This window comes from Eurypyga helias, unplaced genomic scaffold, assembly GCF_000690775.1.
Source record: "Eurypyga helias isolate BGI_N326 unplaced genomic scaffold, ASM69077v1 scaffold13147, whole genome shotgun sequence".
NCBI lineage: Eukaryota > Metazoa > Chordata > Aves > Eurypygiformes > Eurypygidae > Eurypyga > Eurypyga helias.
This window is the reverse complement of record NW_010263761.1, coordinates 14407-30584: the sequence shown is the minus strand read 5'-3', so window position 1 is coordinate 30584 and position 16178 is coordinate 14407. Positions and strand designations below refer to the sequence as shown.

The 16178-nt window shown below is 43.8% G+C and overlaps 1 protein-coding gene across 1 annotated transcript in view; it reads left to right on the top strand.

The window, feature by feature from the left end:
- The window catches only part of LOC104512977 (extracellular matrix protein FRAS1-like), a gene marked incomplete at both ends in the record, with an annotated part of 42686 nt that overhangs the window by 14284 nt on the left and 12224 nt on the right, over positions 1-16178 (top strand). Inside the window, 9 exons of the mRNA XM_010156184.1 lie at positions 1674-1826; positions 4658-4804; positions 8359-8505; positions 9949-10089; positions 10316-10456; positions 11066-11209; positions 11921-12191; positions 13402-13486; positions 15842-16168. Of these exons, the coding sequence (XP_010154486.1) occupies positions 1674-1826; positions 4658-4804; positions 8359-8505; positions 9949-10089; positions 10316-10456; positions 11066-11209; positions 11921-12191; positions 13402-13486; positions 15842-16168 (1556 nt within the window). The remainder of the gene's footprint in view (positions 1-1673; positions 1827-4657; positions 4805-8358; positions 8506-9948; positions 10090-10315; positions 10457-11065; positions 11210-11920; positions 12192-13401; positions 13487-15841; positions 16169-16178) is intronic.

The following is a 16178-nucleotide window of genomic DNA, read 5'->3' as shown; positions in this document are numbered from 1 at the left end:
CTCTTCACCCCGCCTCCAGCCCTGTACATACAAATTGAGTATAGTTCTCAGGGCCTTTTGGATGGTATTTTAGTCCTTGTTGTCTAAGGTGAGCTGTGTGTGATCCTTCCTGGCTTCAGTGAGGCTCCAATAGATGTCAGGTCTTTCCACTGTAATGTCAGCACAGCTTTGGGATCTCTGGCTGTGAGGTTTCATGGGATGATACCTTGGGTATTGAGTTCTCCTCCTGTCAGTACAATAACCCCTGTAAGCTGTGACCCCTCTAAGGAGGTTTTGAGGTTTGTCACTGAGTTTGGGAGCATCACCTTATGTGCTGCTTTGCTTTTCACTGTCCTGATACTGTTGGATTGAGAACCTACAGGGTCATTATCTTAAGCATAATATTCCTTCTTGCTCATCTTTACCTTTCCTGTGGCTGTTAATTTCCCATTTGCAAGGTTGGGAGTGTGGAGCAGAAACTAGATAGATTATATACCCTGTAAAGTCAGGAGGCAAAAGAGGCATCTGCTTTAAGGACCTTGACTCCCTGGATGCAGTCAGAATTGCATTCATTCCTGAGCTGCATCTGTGCTTTGGTAGGAATCATCTCTGTGTACCGTTAGGGTTAGACTTCAGTCGCTGTCACATTCTTGCAGGTATGGATGCACAATTCCACCACGCTTACGTGTGAGCCTGTCTTCACCTTGTAAAATTAGATTGCCTGACAATCTTTAGTAATGCTGTCATGAGAGACAAAGGACAGAAAAGTTGAACCTTCGATAGGAGTCTGACAAGAGGCCAGGTACTGAAATCAAGCCTCATTATTACTTTTCTTTCAAGACAGTTGTCATTTCCTTTATACTTTTCTGAATTACCATAATGAGGATTAATTTGGCTTCCAGGTTGCCTTACACTGCACTGTTGTGCATACAAAAGGCTTGTTGTAAAACCTTTTGAAGCACCTAAGTTCAGGCAGAGGTCAGGAGGCACAAGCTTGCGTGCTGCTAGGGAAAAAGGAAAAAAGGAGAAGGTATTGAGGCACTCTCATGCAGCTCTAAATGCTGCTCTTGGCTTGGCTTTGAGGTCTGCAGTGGCCTCTTTGGGGTATGGATGTCTCATTTGTGTGGGAAAATCTGAACAGCAAATACTATGGGAGGAGGCCATAGAGCTGTACAGGTTGTGCTCTTCATTTTTCAATGGGGGGAGTAGAGGGAGGGGAATGCCTATGGCTGCCAGCATATTTTGTTAAAGGTAAACCTGTAGGCAGAAGCACCTAAAATCAGAGAAGTCTTTGGGGAAAGCGAAGAGCTTTGAACTGGCTTTGTACAAAGCTTTCCCAAGCTCACTTAAGGATGGGAAAGAGGATGCTGGAGTAGGGCAGGAGAGATGCGGAGAGCGGGGTCCTGAGGAAAAGTGAAAACATTGTGGTGCTCAGGAAGAGCACAAGATGGGGATGAGGGCAAGAGGGAAGGAATGCTCCTTGAATCCGGTGATTTCTGGTCATCTCTCTTGCAGACGTCTGGAAGTGCAGTATTTGGCACCTGATCCCAGCTGTTGTGCATCAGATAGCAGAAAGGGGCTCTGAAAGTTATGTCCCTAATGTCTTCCTTGAGTTCTCAGCAGTCTGTTTCCCCTTAGCAGTTCTGTTTTGTCCATCTGTGATCACAGTATCCGTTATTCTCCCCTTCCTTTAGACTGCCACCCTTTGTGCCGTCAGTGTGTGGCCAACCTGCGGGACACCGGCAGCATCTGTCTGAAGTGCCAGAACGCCCGTCACTTGCTCCTGGGGGATCACTGCATTCCTGACTGTCCGGTGGGATACTATGCGGAGAATGGTGCTTGCAAAAGTGAGTAGTCCCTACAGTCCTCCAGAAGCTGCAATGGACCGCCTGGATCCTTGTGAGACATTCCATGAAATAGTTCCTATTTAGAGAAGCTTTGTGCAGCTGGCAGGACACTGCACTGGGAGCTGGGGGAGGCCTTAGCGCTCTTTCCTTGTTGCTGTTAACCTGTGCCTGGTTTCAGACTGTGAGCTCTTTGGGACAGACATTGCTGTTCTCTCCTGAGCACAAGCTGAGGCTAGTGGGACCTAACCCGGTGTTACAATACAATTAATAGATGTAATGAGTACCAGACAGCAGTGTGCTTGTGAGGAGGAGGTGAAGGTGGGATTTTCTCTTTCTCTCTGGTAAATCCCATCTGTCAAAGACGGTGGCACAGAGAATAGGATGGCAGTACGCTATGTAGAGTAGCTACCCCGAGATCGCTCCTAGGAAGAGCTGTGCTGCTTAAGCACAATAAAGGATAACTTCAAACAGAGACTTTTCATGTGCCCATCCCCAAGTCTCCAGTTTTTGTGGGACCCGCACAGTTCTGGGATGCTGACATTTGGCAATATTTTGTAGATGTGTGCTTTGAGGGGCTATGCAACTTCTGCTCACAGAAGGCAGAGCTCTTGCTGGTAGCAACTTCTCAGGACGTTTTGCAACCTGAGATGGAACATCATCCTAGCTAAGGTCTCTCATTGAGACTTGTCTTGCTACAGCAGTGGTCCAAATGGTGATCAGTCGTAGCAGGTTCTAAAACAAAAAGCCAATTTCATTCGGCCTTTTAAGCTGGCATGATAGATGCAGTGCTACAGCTGCGTGGGTGAAGCTGCACTGATAGCACATTCTATTCTCTAGCCTTCCATGCCTTCACCTATCCCGTTACCTGAGCTGCTTTACATTTCTTGGACTCTTAGAAGGAAGTAGGTTGCTTTTCTTGTTATGTGGCCAGCAGAGACCTGTTAAAGCCCAGTGTGTCTTACGCTGAGCAAAGGTATTGCCTTTTATTTTATGAAAAAGAAATAGAGAAGAAATTCTGCACATTAGAACTAAGATGGAGATGCTCCCTTTGCAGGAAGTGGCATTTCCTAATCCAGTCTGACGCTGATGGTTAATGTTTCAAAGCTTCTCTCAAGCACTCCAGGAGGTGTGTGCTTATTTACCTGTTTTTGACAAATGAAATTTCAGAGACGTATGAAATATACTCTGTGTCATTTAATTGGAAAAAACTCTGACAGAAATATTTTGCCTTCCTGGAAATTTAAGCCTAAGGATAACATTCCTTCCCTTTGGTATAAAGGTTTCATTTGAAAGAAGTTTTGCATTATTCAGACTGTGTCAGAGCTCATAGTACAATTTGTGCTAGCTTTAAAGATCTCCAGCACAGCATAATGCAGTCGCTTCTCTGATTTCTTTGCCCACTTTCACTCCTGGTTAATTTGTCGTGATAGGTGTAATGATGGCATCAATCTCTAGGTAAAGGCCTATCAAGAAACAAAACACTAAAAATTTTGTGAGTGTGTGCCCCCTTTGGAGAAATTAATAGGATGCATTGGCCTCATCCACTGTGGTATTTTAAATATGTCTTCAATCAGACTAGAAGCACAAGAAGTATGAGACAAAGGGATGGAAAGGAAATGGGGGAAGAAAACAAGGGGTGGCATAATATCTCTTCAAAGGTGCAGGGAAAGAAAAATACAGTAATGTCCTCCCTTACTCGAGGCAGTCAGTGGGATTGCTGGCTATTACAGAAGGATCCGAGTGTCTGGGCAGTAAAGCAAGGGATGGAAGTTTGGTAGAGGCAGATGTAATGATGCACACAGGGATACCTGGTTCTAACCTCACATGCAGAATGATGGCATCCTTGCTGTGATCTTGAAGTAAAGATCAATCAGCCTGTGAAAATGGCATCCCAGTGTTCAGCAACGTTGAAAAAGCAAATCAAATGTTAGGCACTAGTAGAAAAGGAAAAAGGAATGGAAGAATTCATTCTGCTGCTGTCTAAAGGAGCTGTGTGCTATGAAAAGTTCTGCCCCGCTCAGAAGGGGAAGGCAGCAGGGCTGGATGTGAGGAATGAAGGGTTTCTGTACTGTAAGCAACTGCGTAGACCACAGTGCTTCAACCTGAAAAACCCGAGTCCTTAGGAGGGAGGAAATATGATGGAGGCCTACAAAGTCATGAGTGAAATGGAGAGAGAGCGCATAGAGAATGGCTGTTCTCTGTCAGTGTTGCTTCTTGGAGGAGGTAACAACCATGCACTCCTGCCAAAGGGATGGATGTAAATCTTCAGAGAGGTGTGGAGCTGTGAGAATAGCACTAGATGGTTCCTATACAGACAAAGCACGTCAGGCTCAGGAGGATCTGACCTAAAAGTAGTTGAGAGAAAGCATGGGAGGGAAAGCACGCTTGCCTTTTTTTCACTCTTCTCTGATAGACAGGTCTTGGCCAGATCCTGTAGGGTTGTTCTTCAGAGGGGAAGGTTGGAGGGAAGAGGAATGGGTAAAAAGATGGAGAAAGGAGAGGAGGGGTGAGGGCTAGCGTGCGTGGCACAGAGAGCACAAACAAAGCCATTCAACCTGTCTGTCATAAGGTGGGTTGATTGTGCTTCTGCTCCTGAGCGCTGTGCTTAGAGTTAGTAGGAACTCGGTATCACCATGCATAGTCTCTGGGAGTGCTTCTGCTGAAACACAGATCCATAGGCCCTGATGGGATGGACCCACGAGGGGGCTTGGACTAGATGATCTCTAGAGTCCCTTCCAACCCCCACCACTCTGAATCTGTGAAGCTTTTGAAACTTGCTCGAAGATCTACTTTTCCTTAAACAGAAACACTTGTTCTTGCTGTCCCTGCAGGGTGTCACCGCTCATGTAAAACCTGCACTGGCAGGGGTCCTTTTTCCTGCTCTTCCTGCAACACCAGCCTGGTTCTCTCCCACACCAGCATGTGTGTGCCGATTTGTGCCCCGGGATACTACAGGGATGACAGGCAGACCTGCAAACGTGAGTGTCTCTCTCCAAGCCGTCCCTCCTTTCCACAGGGTATTCACCCACATGTCTTTTCTTGTTCCTTCCCTTACTGTTCCTTTTGCCAGGAAAAGAAAGATTTCAAGTGCCTAAAAATTCGATGTCAGGCAACAGAGGTGATCAGCTGCCTTAGGAACAGACCCTACGGTATGGTTTAAACGTGAGCATTGTTGCAGTTTTGTTATCGACTTGAAAGACAGAGGTTTTGGGTGTCTCAGTAAAAATCTGCAGGAGAGTTTGTGTAGGCTTCTTTGTTAAGTTATTTAGGTGGTACATGGAGAAGTGGCCAAAAGTACTGGTGGATTCTGATGGTTTCTGAAGACTTGACAAGTGTAGACCAGTTTTAATCAATTCTTACTAAGGCACAGCCCCTCCCTGCTGTGCCACCTGCCAGCACTTCCCATGGAAGCTGTATTAAGACTGCAGCATTTATGCTACTTTTTTCCCCTTGTGAAGCCTCAGTAGAAGCAAGGTACAGCTTTGTAGGCACAGCCCCGACCGACTTGAGCTGTGATATTCTTACCTCCTAATGATCTGATGTAATTGGTCTGGTGTTAAGTCCAGTAATATTTTATCCTACTGCTGTTATCCCTTGCAAATCACTCAGAGCTTCTCTTTTCCTTTACTATTCTATGTTCACTTTGGCTCTGACATCATTTGGGTTATTCCTTACATAATTATTTGGCTTGATGTTCCAAAGCGCCAAATTATACGGTCCAGAGACATAAAAAATATGAAAAAACCCTGCTTGAACTGAGCCGCTATGATACACACACCTAAAAATGAGTGAGTGCTTAAGTGGTTTAGTTGCAGTGAACTTGAACACTCAGATTTGTTAAGTCCTGCATTACCCTGATTTAAATTATCCTGATTTATGATAAAATAACTCTGTTGCACTGCACTCAGTATAGGGTATCAGTGTCATCCTATCTAGACCCAATCTCTTGACTGATGAAGTCCTATAGGAAGAAGCTGATATGGTTGTCAGCTTTACCTGCCTTTTGTTGAAATATATGGTTCTCCTGAAACTATTATTTCCATTTTATCAGCAGAAATGGAGACACCTTGCATAAGTTCAAGGAAATAGGTGAAAGACTTTGTACCATTCTTCTGTTGATAGTAAAAAAAAGGCTATTCAATCATAATGAAATAAGGAAAGTAATAAAAAACACAAATTAAAAAAAAAGCAATCATGGGATTCTCACTGTCCTGGCTAGTTTCCTACAAGCACTACAAAATATTCACTCTTCTGTCCTGGAGTATGGATTCACTTCTTGCTAGCGACACCAGACTACCTCCCTTCCTAATTAAAATGCCCTTTTGTAATGAAAACTTGCCTATTGATAGCTCCTCCCTCAGGACGTGGTGGTAGAAGTGAAATGTTCCTAAGGACTGTACTGTACCCTTCCTGAATTTGGTTCAATAGTTCAAATGCAAATAGATTTTTGCAAGGAAATTCAACTACAATGAAACTTTTCTAATCTCCTTGCAAATGGCTTTTGAAGAAGTGTATGTAATCCTTGTGGCAGGAGGCTTAAGGCAAAGTGTGTTGGTGTATTGGATTTTTGTCATTCCAAGTGTCACTTGTGCCTTTTCACGTGAAGTACTGCTGATAAGCCATGTAGATGTAAACTGTCCCAGGCTGCTGGAAAACTACCACTTAGAGGTAATGAAAACTGTTTAAATGGAGCTTGGCTGTTAGGCTGAGAAAATTTGGTCTCTCTTCAACGTTTATTTTAGTCGCATTGCACTTTTGAGGAACTCAGGTTTGGAATGAAGTTCAGAGAGATGCTGAGTGCATGTATGGACTCACGGAGATATTTTTAAACTCCATGACATGCTGGCCAAGGAACAGTGCAAAGCTTAACAAGTTCTCCGTGGGTTTAAAAATGCAGATATGGAGTCATGCTGATAAAACAATCGGGCAGGATTGCTTTCAAATACAGTTTTTGCTTACTGTTCTGGCACACCTCTGTGGGTAACCTGATTTCTATAGATTTAGACCTCATGTGGAATGTTTTACAGACTTTTAATAGCTGGCTTTTCATAGCACTTACAAATAATTATTCCATGTAGTATTGTTAAGGAAGTGAAATCAGACTGGCACCAGGACACCTAAAACCAGCTACTAGACTCTTCAGGTAACATTTTGTTAGAAATTTCTTTGTACCTCAATAAGATACAGACCTTCTGTGACATTTTTTAGATGAAGTAAAAGAAGTAACTATTTTGAAGGGCCCTGGGTTCTTACTTCAGTGAGAGCAACGCAAGTATTTTCACTTTTGCTTCAGTATGTTTGAGGTTTTGTGGTTATACACCTCTGTCTTGAATTAAAAGCGAATTGAAGTGGATTTCCACAATTAGCATATCACTAAATTAGGATTCCACAATTAGCATATCACCTGACATGTTACTGCAAGTAAAGTGTCAGTATTAAGCACCTTAATTGTAGCTAAAACCTGGTTCCTTTGTTTGTTCATCCATTAAAGACGGCCAGCTATGCTTTATTCTTTGAACACTTGGGGCTATGTCCTCAGAGCATTTTTCTGATTTATTTTAAGTACAGGATTGAGTTTGGGCAAAGATTTTGCCTCTGTATGGATGCAGCAACACCTGGGGGTAGCTGACCAGGAATTTAGCAGTCCCTTTTGCGTACCCCATCACTCTACTTTGTCGCAGGGCAGTTGCAGTTGTGTGTATAAAACAGACATGTGAACCTCCATGAGCTTTCTGCATATTATTGTTGTAAAGTTTTGTCTCACCAGAAACAGAGCAAGCTTTTCAGTGCATGGGGGAGGGGCTAGGAAACATTTCTTTATTTTTTTCCTAGCACATGGCTAGTAAATCTGCTGTGAATTAGCTAGGGGCTCTGACATCAGCACTGAGTACATTTGGCTGTTAGTACAGCTTCCTGAGAAGTTTAGACCCTGGACATCAAAGAGGTGAGTGGAAATATTCTGAACCTCTAGACTTTGATCCTAGATTAGTAAATGCATGAATTACTTTTTCCTGGCACTTTTATTTGCTCCCTACAGCTCCAAAATTTCACACTGTGTGCAAAGAAAAAGGTGGAAACGTTAAGTGAAATTAAATGGGCCTTTGGTCCCACCAAGGTTTGCTAACTGGCTTGGGGTTACTAACTGGGCTGCAGCAGTCTGTTATGGTCTCCTAATTTGTGCATTACGAGTTAAGTCAGAAATGAAACGCAGACTTTTTAAAGAGAATCATTAAAATGGAGACAGGGAAAGCTCTTATTTGGAGATTTGCATTCACGATCAGTGTTTTACCCTGGCCTGTCCAGAGGAGAGTAAGAACCACTGTGAAGAGACATTGTCTGTTCCAAATGGAAGGAGGCTTTTTACATTTTGGAAGCTATGAAAAGGAACATAAGAAGCAAAAGCTCTGAAGTCTCCACAGGTGTGTCTCAAAGAGGACACAAGGAGTAGCATGGCTACGGGATAGTACCATTTTTACTTGTACAGTTGACTGGTGCCTCAGTAATTACAGTTATTTTCTTTGTCTTTCCACAGCTTGCAACAGCCAGTGCCTGAGCTGTGAATCAGCCGCGGGCTGTACATCTTGCAGAGATCCAGCCAAGGTCCTGCTGTTTGGAGAATGCCAGTACGAGAGCTGCGCTCCACAGTATTACCTGGATATTGCCAGCAGGACATGCAGAGGTGAAAAATACGTTGCTGGTTTAAAGAAAAAAATAAAAAAAATGCACAAGTGCCTTGACTGAGAATGTGTTTCACTGCAGCAGGATCTGTGCAGGGGCCCTGCTTTAAAAAGTGTGTATGGGGGGGAGTTGTTCAGTGACTGACCACTTGCAAGGCTTTTACAGCTTTTTCTCTTTTTTGGCAGTCTGCTGTCGCATACTTCAGCCGTTCACTGAAATAAGATTGTTGCAAATCCTTCTCTTGTAAATGATTTAGTAAGTGAGCCAGCAAACTTTTCAAGGGTCAGGTCCAGAGATTCATTTAGTCATGGGTCAGCTGAATAACGAGTGAGCTTACCAAGCTAAATCCTTTTTAGAGTGCTTATAGGGCCTTGTGTACTTACCTGCTTCTCTCTGTCTTATTAAATACTGCATCACTGGATGACTGCAGAAACAACAGTTTGGAGTGATTTAAAAGACACATGACTTGAAAGATTTCCAGAAGTCCCAAGGAGAGTGCTCCGTAATGGAAATAAGTGAGGATGATATGGCTTTATGGCAGCTACTGTGAAGACCAGGATATAATACAAATGACTTGATTGCAGTGTTCATGTCTAGCTGGCGCTCTCAGTACCTGAGCCTAGCCTAGCTGAGTAGCACATGTCCCCGTAACGCTGAGAGATGACATTGTCTGGTGTTTAGGGTGGTGGAATGAGTCAGGACTCCTGGCTTTGTCCTGGATATGCTGCTTGGACTGGAGTAGTTCAGCTCATCTCAATGAGTTCTTGTTTTTTCCCCTCTTGCTCTTGCCTCATCAGCCGAGTGTATCTGTCATTAATTGCTGATACACACCCTCTAAGTGCCATCAAGAAACAAACAGTAGTGTTGGCAGCCTGAATAGTCCTTGGGCATATGGACATGGCTGGGACTCTGAAGGCAGATCTGATCCCAGCTGGAGCCAGTGTGTTTCTGGCCACTGGACTTTCCAGAGGGGCATTTGGACTGTGAGAGACAACGATTTCATTTTCTTTTGGTCAGAGTCATTTGAAAGCACGAGACTGATGAAGTGGGATGGATAGTTGCTATGAGCAACAAACTCGGCATTGGCAGAAAAGGAGCATTGCTACTTATGGGATAAAGTGAAGCCTCGTGGGTGGCAAAACTGTGCCAGTGTTACAGGTCGGAATGCTGAACAAGAGCCAAGCCTGCCCAAATTTTATACAGTTAACAATTAAGTCCAATAGGGGAAGAAAAACCCTGTATCTTGAGTTGTAACTCAAGTCACTCAGTACAAATCATGCTTTCTTTTTTTTTTTTTTTTTAGTGTCTCTGTAACAATTTTTACTGTGCCCTTTGCTCCTAGGGCTTATATTCGCATGGCTTGTAGACCCCAGGTGCTAAGCACTTGTTACAGGGTGGGCACCCCAGAAGGGGCTGCCTTGGATTGACTTTTTGTTACTTCCAGAGTGTGACTGGAGCTGTAACGCTTGTAAAGGTTCCCAGCGGACTGACTGCCTGCAGTGTATGGAGGGCTACATTCTCCATGAAGGAGCTTGTGTGGAACAGTGCCCTGCGGCTTTCTACAAGGAATCAGACACATGCCAGAGTGAGTTCTTATCGAGTATTGCTTCTAATCACTGCTGCCAACATGTTTCCCTGCCTGTCTCCAATTTGTGCACGTCTTGCATTCAGAAGGCACGCTCTGGCCTCGGCTTCTCGCTGCCCTCCAGCACACACATGTGATAGAGCTGCAGTTCCTGCGGGTGTTACAGCACGGTGCAGGAAGCACTTGAAAGCGGTGTTGAGCTGAACTCTTTACCTACAACTTTTAGGGTGTGATGAACACTGCCTTCAGTGTCGCCAGCCAGATGAGTGCAGCCTTTGCGAAGCCCCGTTTTATCTCTTGGACGCTCGCTGCGTTCACAAATGTGGGAAGTGGTATTATGCAGACCGCACACATCGAAAGTGCAGAGGTAAGCAAAGTGAGGGTGATGTGGAGAGGGACCAGGGTTGTAGTCTGTTCTGTACAATGCTTTTTCTCCCCAAGGCTGGGGTGATGAGGAAGCGCTTGGATGCTCTGTTAAACCTGCTGTTGCGATGATGCAGCCAACTTGAGAATTAGTTAACAGGCTGTATCTGCATTTAGATGTGCCTAATGCAGGAGGAATGAGATGTAGTGTAGATGGCTGCTGGTGTGTGTGTGTGTACGCACTGTACATAAAAAAACCTGGTATTAAATCCACATTTTTAGAAAGGTTTCAGTTATATGTGTGGGTTAACAAGCTGTGTAGGACTTGAATGTACGTTTGGAGTATTTTTTTCAAATTGGTGTAACAGTTACTTAAAAACATGTTTCTTCCATTTGGAAGATTCTCTCAGCTTCTCTGTTGTCAGTGGGAAACAGATGTCAAACGAGGAACGATCTTCCTAACTCTTTTATATCAACTCTTTGCCCGTTCTTTTTGATTATTTTTGTCAGGTAGGTAAGACACAAATAGCTGACCCCCGGGACAGCTGTGTGTACCAGTACCTGCATTGTTTGTGCAATGTCTCAACGGGGTTGTGCTTTCCATCTGATTCAGCTTGTCCTCCCGGATGCTTGGAGTGTGACAGCGACAGCCTGTGTCACCTCTGCGATAGCACCATGTTTCTGAAGAATAAAGTTTGTGTTTCTGCCTGTGGCCAGGGTTTCTATGGCAATATGCGGACCAGAGAGTGTGAAGAAGGTGAGTGTCTCTCATAAAGCAACCGAGCTGGCAGGCTTCCAGCAGATTTTAAGGCCAGAAGTAGTGTTCATTCAGTGGCATTTTTGGAATTCACTTTTGTGCGGTTTCATGTTGACTGTTGAAAGTTGGCAGCTATTTTTTTCCAACTTTTTTGTTTCATAAAATGTGCGTGTACATGGTTTTTTAAGTGAAGTTACCTGGTTAGGAACAGGGACATGTCTTCCCAATCGCAGCATCATAGTGGCATTTTTGGAATTCACTTTTGTGCGGTTTCATGTTGACTGTTGAAAGTTGGCAGCTATTTTTTTCCAACTTTTTTGTTTCATAAAATGTGCGTGTACATGGTTTTTTAAGTGAAGTTATGTGAGACATGTCTTCCCAATCACAGCATCATGTATCGTCAATATAAAACAAAAACATCTTGAGCTAAATCCCTTACTAAGTCAACCATGGTTCTTACTTATCTTTTCTTTATCTAAATGAAGATTCACTAGTCCATCTGCAGGCCAGGTCAGTGTATGTTGGTTTTGAGTTTTGTGGTGGGGAGCTCAAGATGGGAAGTGACTTGAGGTGGTGGTTGTCCACCTGGATCTTCCATGAACAGGGCATTATAAGGGGCTGGTCTGTTATCCAAAAGATGGTAGTGACACGCAAGATGCTAACACGTGGCTGGAATTCATTCAGTAATACTTTTCCCTTCTTTCTTTTCAGCCAGCAAGTATTCCACGAGCTTCCATGTGAACAGTACCCTCACAGTAGGAATTGGAGGGGTGAAGCCCCTAGACCTCTCCTTACTGGGTGTGTGTGATCTGGATGGTGACACGGGACAGCTCTTTTTCCATATCGACAGCACTCCCTCCAACGGCAGGCTAGTGATGGTGAGAAACGGGAAGGAGGTGCAGCTGAGCAAAGGTGACCGCTTCAGCTGCAAGGATGTGAAGGAGAAGAGGGTTCGTTTTGTGCACAGCGAAGAGAAATCCAGGTGACTGTTGAAACTTTTTTCAGAGCTCTTGCCTTTAAAAAAATGGTGTATCTTGAGGACAGGTATTTCCTTGTTCCTTGGAAGCATTCTTACAGTGAAGCTCAGTTCTCACTGCTGTTAAATAGATTACCAGTGTATTTATACTGTACCATAATATAAATGATGATACAGAACTTCTCTGTTTATGATATAAGAGGTCAGAGTGATCCAGCTACCAAACCTGATGTGTTTTAGGGGTGCAGGAGTCTGTCTCATCTTCAGGATACTCTGCCCTAAATTGAAAACAGGCATATTAATCTGTTTTTTACAAAGGTTTCTTGATACTGTCAGGAAGATGCTTAAATGATGTCACCACTATGCTCTGCAGCATAATCTGCATTCAGCCATTACTACTTTGTCTGCAATATGAGCCCTGTTAGTGTCCTGGGATAATTAGTGGTGATTAGTAGCTGGCAATGCTCACACTGTAAGCATGTTGCAAGGAAGCAGATTTTCCTGCTACCAGGCAATAAGCCAGTCATCCTGCCAAATTTCACACTTGATTTACATCACCATAAAGCCTTGGGAGTAGACTGATATGAGTGGAGTTGTTCTAAATTTCTGCCTGTATATATTAGGGTGTTCTTTGATCCATTGTTTTCAATAAGACTTTCAGGGTGTCCTGATGCCAAGGATTAGCTCATGTTCATCAGACTTAAGGCATGTGTTTCTGTATCATGGTTGGTTTTTTTTTTTATCTGACTGGTAGTCGTAATGAAACATCAGGATCTTGTCTTGAGAAACACAGCTACTTTATTATGTTCAAGGTTGTTGGGTGGCATTATCAATAAATAGGAAGCAAATATGCTGAAAAGTGGGAGCTTAGGTTCTGAAGCCAGGTAAGTGCCATTTTTCTTTAGCAGTGAAGGGCTGACATTTAGACTCAGCACATTATCTTGGAGATGCCATCCTATGTGTATAACGTTAGTTAAAGGGAAATGAGGGTATATTATTAAATAGTTAAAGGTATTTTATTACATGTTGTGACTGTTGTGAATTTTCAGAAAAATATACTCTAAAAACATGATTGAAAAAACTTGAGCTAAAGCTGCTGTCACTAAGCGAATAATTTCTATGGAATATAATAATATTTTTATCATTATTGACTCCTGCAAGAGCACTTCATTAATTTGTATTTTTCAATATTTTGGCTTGTTGGGAACTTGTTTAGGAAAGGGCAGTTTTCCTTGAAGATGAGTGATCAACATTTCTTCTCCCATCCCGAGGTGGTCAACATTCAAGCATTTTCAACACAGGTAATGTGACAAAGCTTGGGAAAACCCACAAATTTTGTACTGTTTGGAGCCCTGGTTTCTTGCAGTGATAACAAAGGAGCTGGGCATAAGTTGAGCTGGAGTTCGGGTCAGGCAGATCAGACCCAGTTCTCACTTAGTTGAGAGGCAGCTGAAAGTCATATGGAAGAACTGGACTTGGGGCAAGTGACTGAAGACGGCTGGCCCATGTGATTTTGCTTGTGTGGGGAATTATAACTGTACAATCGTAGAGCGATTATGAGTGAGGGCTAAGGAGTCCCTGCTGTTTAAATTGTTATTTGGATCCACGGATGGTCTGCTTCCGTCTCTTGCTGCAGGGCAATTGAACAACAATTGATCCCTATGGCGGGGATGCTTTGACAGTCAAGAGCATTTACTTAAATGCTCTGTTCTGGGACAGCTGGGAATTAAATCAGCATGAGCTATTTAAGGTGTGTCTCATAAACTGCTCACCACTTTTGGGCAAGTACTGTCAAGTGTCCACGTCTCTCATAGTTTTGTAATTTAAAGTCTGCAGCATGATATCGTGGCAGGGCCTCACCCCTGAGAGATGCTATACAGGCAGTACATTTGAGACTCCTTTTCTAAGGGTCTCTAAAAAGGCAAGGTATGAAGAGATGTGCAAGATACACATTAAGGGAGAGGACGCAGCATTACAGAACGGAGGAGTTGTCCAAACTCAGCCTAGCTGTGTTCCAAGCTCAGCCTATCAGTAGGTCATACCATCACCTCCCTCCAGACAGGCTTTGTTTCCCACTCAAGCTACTCTTAAACTTGAACTCAGGCTCCTCTGGTGCTGCTGTGAAGGCAGTGGATGTGCTGGAACTGCCCGGCCCAGCTTCCCGCTTCCTGCTGGTCTTGCTGGCAGCGGGTTCACGGGGTCCAGGTTTCCAGGGAGGCTTTGCAGCTTGCACTGAGCTTTTTCCATACTCAAACTGTCTCGTTGACAGCTCAATCAGGTAGCTTTGCCTAAACTGAAGTTGCTGTGGCTACTTGGCATATTCTAGCAGTGTAAAGAGACTTTAAAGTGGAAATGAGAGTCTGGTACTCTTACAGCCCTTTTACATCCTCAGAGAGGCATTAACTGTCTTGATAAAACTGTAACTGGAAATCTGCCTATTATCCTTTCTCTGTTAGTGCTGACTCCTTCCTGCCTACAAGCCTGACTCAGCATCCATCCTCACAATGAGTAATTTAAGAAATTAATTTCTTTAATTTTTGCAGTGGTGGATGGGTTTGTGTCTGAAGATGCTGGTGCTATTCTGTGCTTCATGCTGAGTGTAGTAGGAGTGTAGCCAGCAACTCAAAAACATGGTGAGCTGCTGACTTGCTCACTACATACCATTCTCGGGGCCTGCAGAAGGGTCTCCAATTTAATGTATCTGGTGTTCCATATGGGAAATAACTTCTCCTGAGATACATAATTTCTGTGGTTCTCTGACAATCTTGAGACTTCACACTGCTTGGTTTTTTTTCCAGTTTGGGGTCCTGGAGAGGTGGTAGCTTCAGGGTTAGGAATTATGATTTTTTTAATTGCACATTGGTGTTCTTATTCACTGTATTCCATAATAGTCATTCCATCGCTTCTAATTTCCAGAAGTTTCCTGGTTTGTCCTTTAGTGTAAGACAAACTGTAGATTTTGATCCTGTTGTGTGTATATTGATTCTGGCAGGTTCTGAAATCTTTGCTCAGTCTAATCTCTTGTTTACCTCAGTAGGACATTCACCTAAGTGAGAGCCGCAGTCACTGCCCCAGAATACATAAGTGAGGTTTAATAACAGGAATTTTGCCTGCCGATCCTTAATAACCCTGATAAGTTGTACGCAGGTGAGATGGCAGCAGTTTTCTCCCTGCTGAATGTTCCCGGGGCTTTGACTTTGTCTCTGTGGGATCACCCCCCTCCCGAGGCAAGGCATTACTGATGGCAAATTATGTTTATCGGGATCAATAGGGACTGCAGATTTAAAACTTTCTTGGTCATGAAGAACTAGGGAACTAATTTAAAGGAGCAGAACTGTGGACTCTAGCTGATCTTCGCTCTAGGTTGAAATAAGGCTGTGATGCCCAGTTTTGCTGTCTTTGAGATGGACTTTCAGTTTGAGACAAGCAAAAGCACATCCTTCAGTATTAATTGACTCATTTCTACTTAGAAGCATTAATTCAAGCTTCTGCCTCTCAGTTTGGCTCACTGCTATTAGTATCCTGGGTAGATTATTTTCCCTCTCCTGGCATTTTTCCTTCCTTCATTTTTTCCCCTCTTTGCAACTCATTTTAAACAGATCACCTGGGCACGCAGGTTTTGGGGGGTCTTACTCTGAGATGCTTTTGTGTTTCAGGCCCCATATGTGTTCAGAAACGAGGCCCTCCTTGTCCGCAGAGGGAAAATTGGAACTATAACAGAACTGTTGCTTAGTGTGAGAGACAGTGACAATCCTCAGGACGTTGTACTGATGGTTTTAGAGCCTCCACGTCATGGGCGGCTTATCAGACCTCCTGGAGACTCAGCTTCTGCAGTCCACATGTTCCACCTGGATGACCTTGCCAGCGGACTGCTGCATTACGCTCATGATGGCTCTGACACCCGGGATGATGCAGTTCTTCTGCAAGTGAACGATGGGTACCACTTCCAGAACCTTCTGTTCCACATTAAGATTGTTCCCAAGGTATGTACTG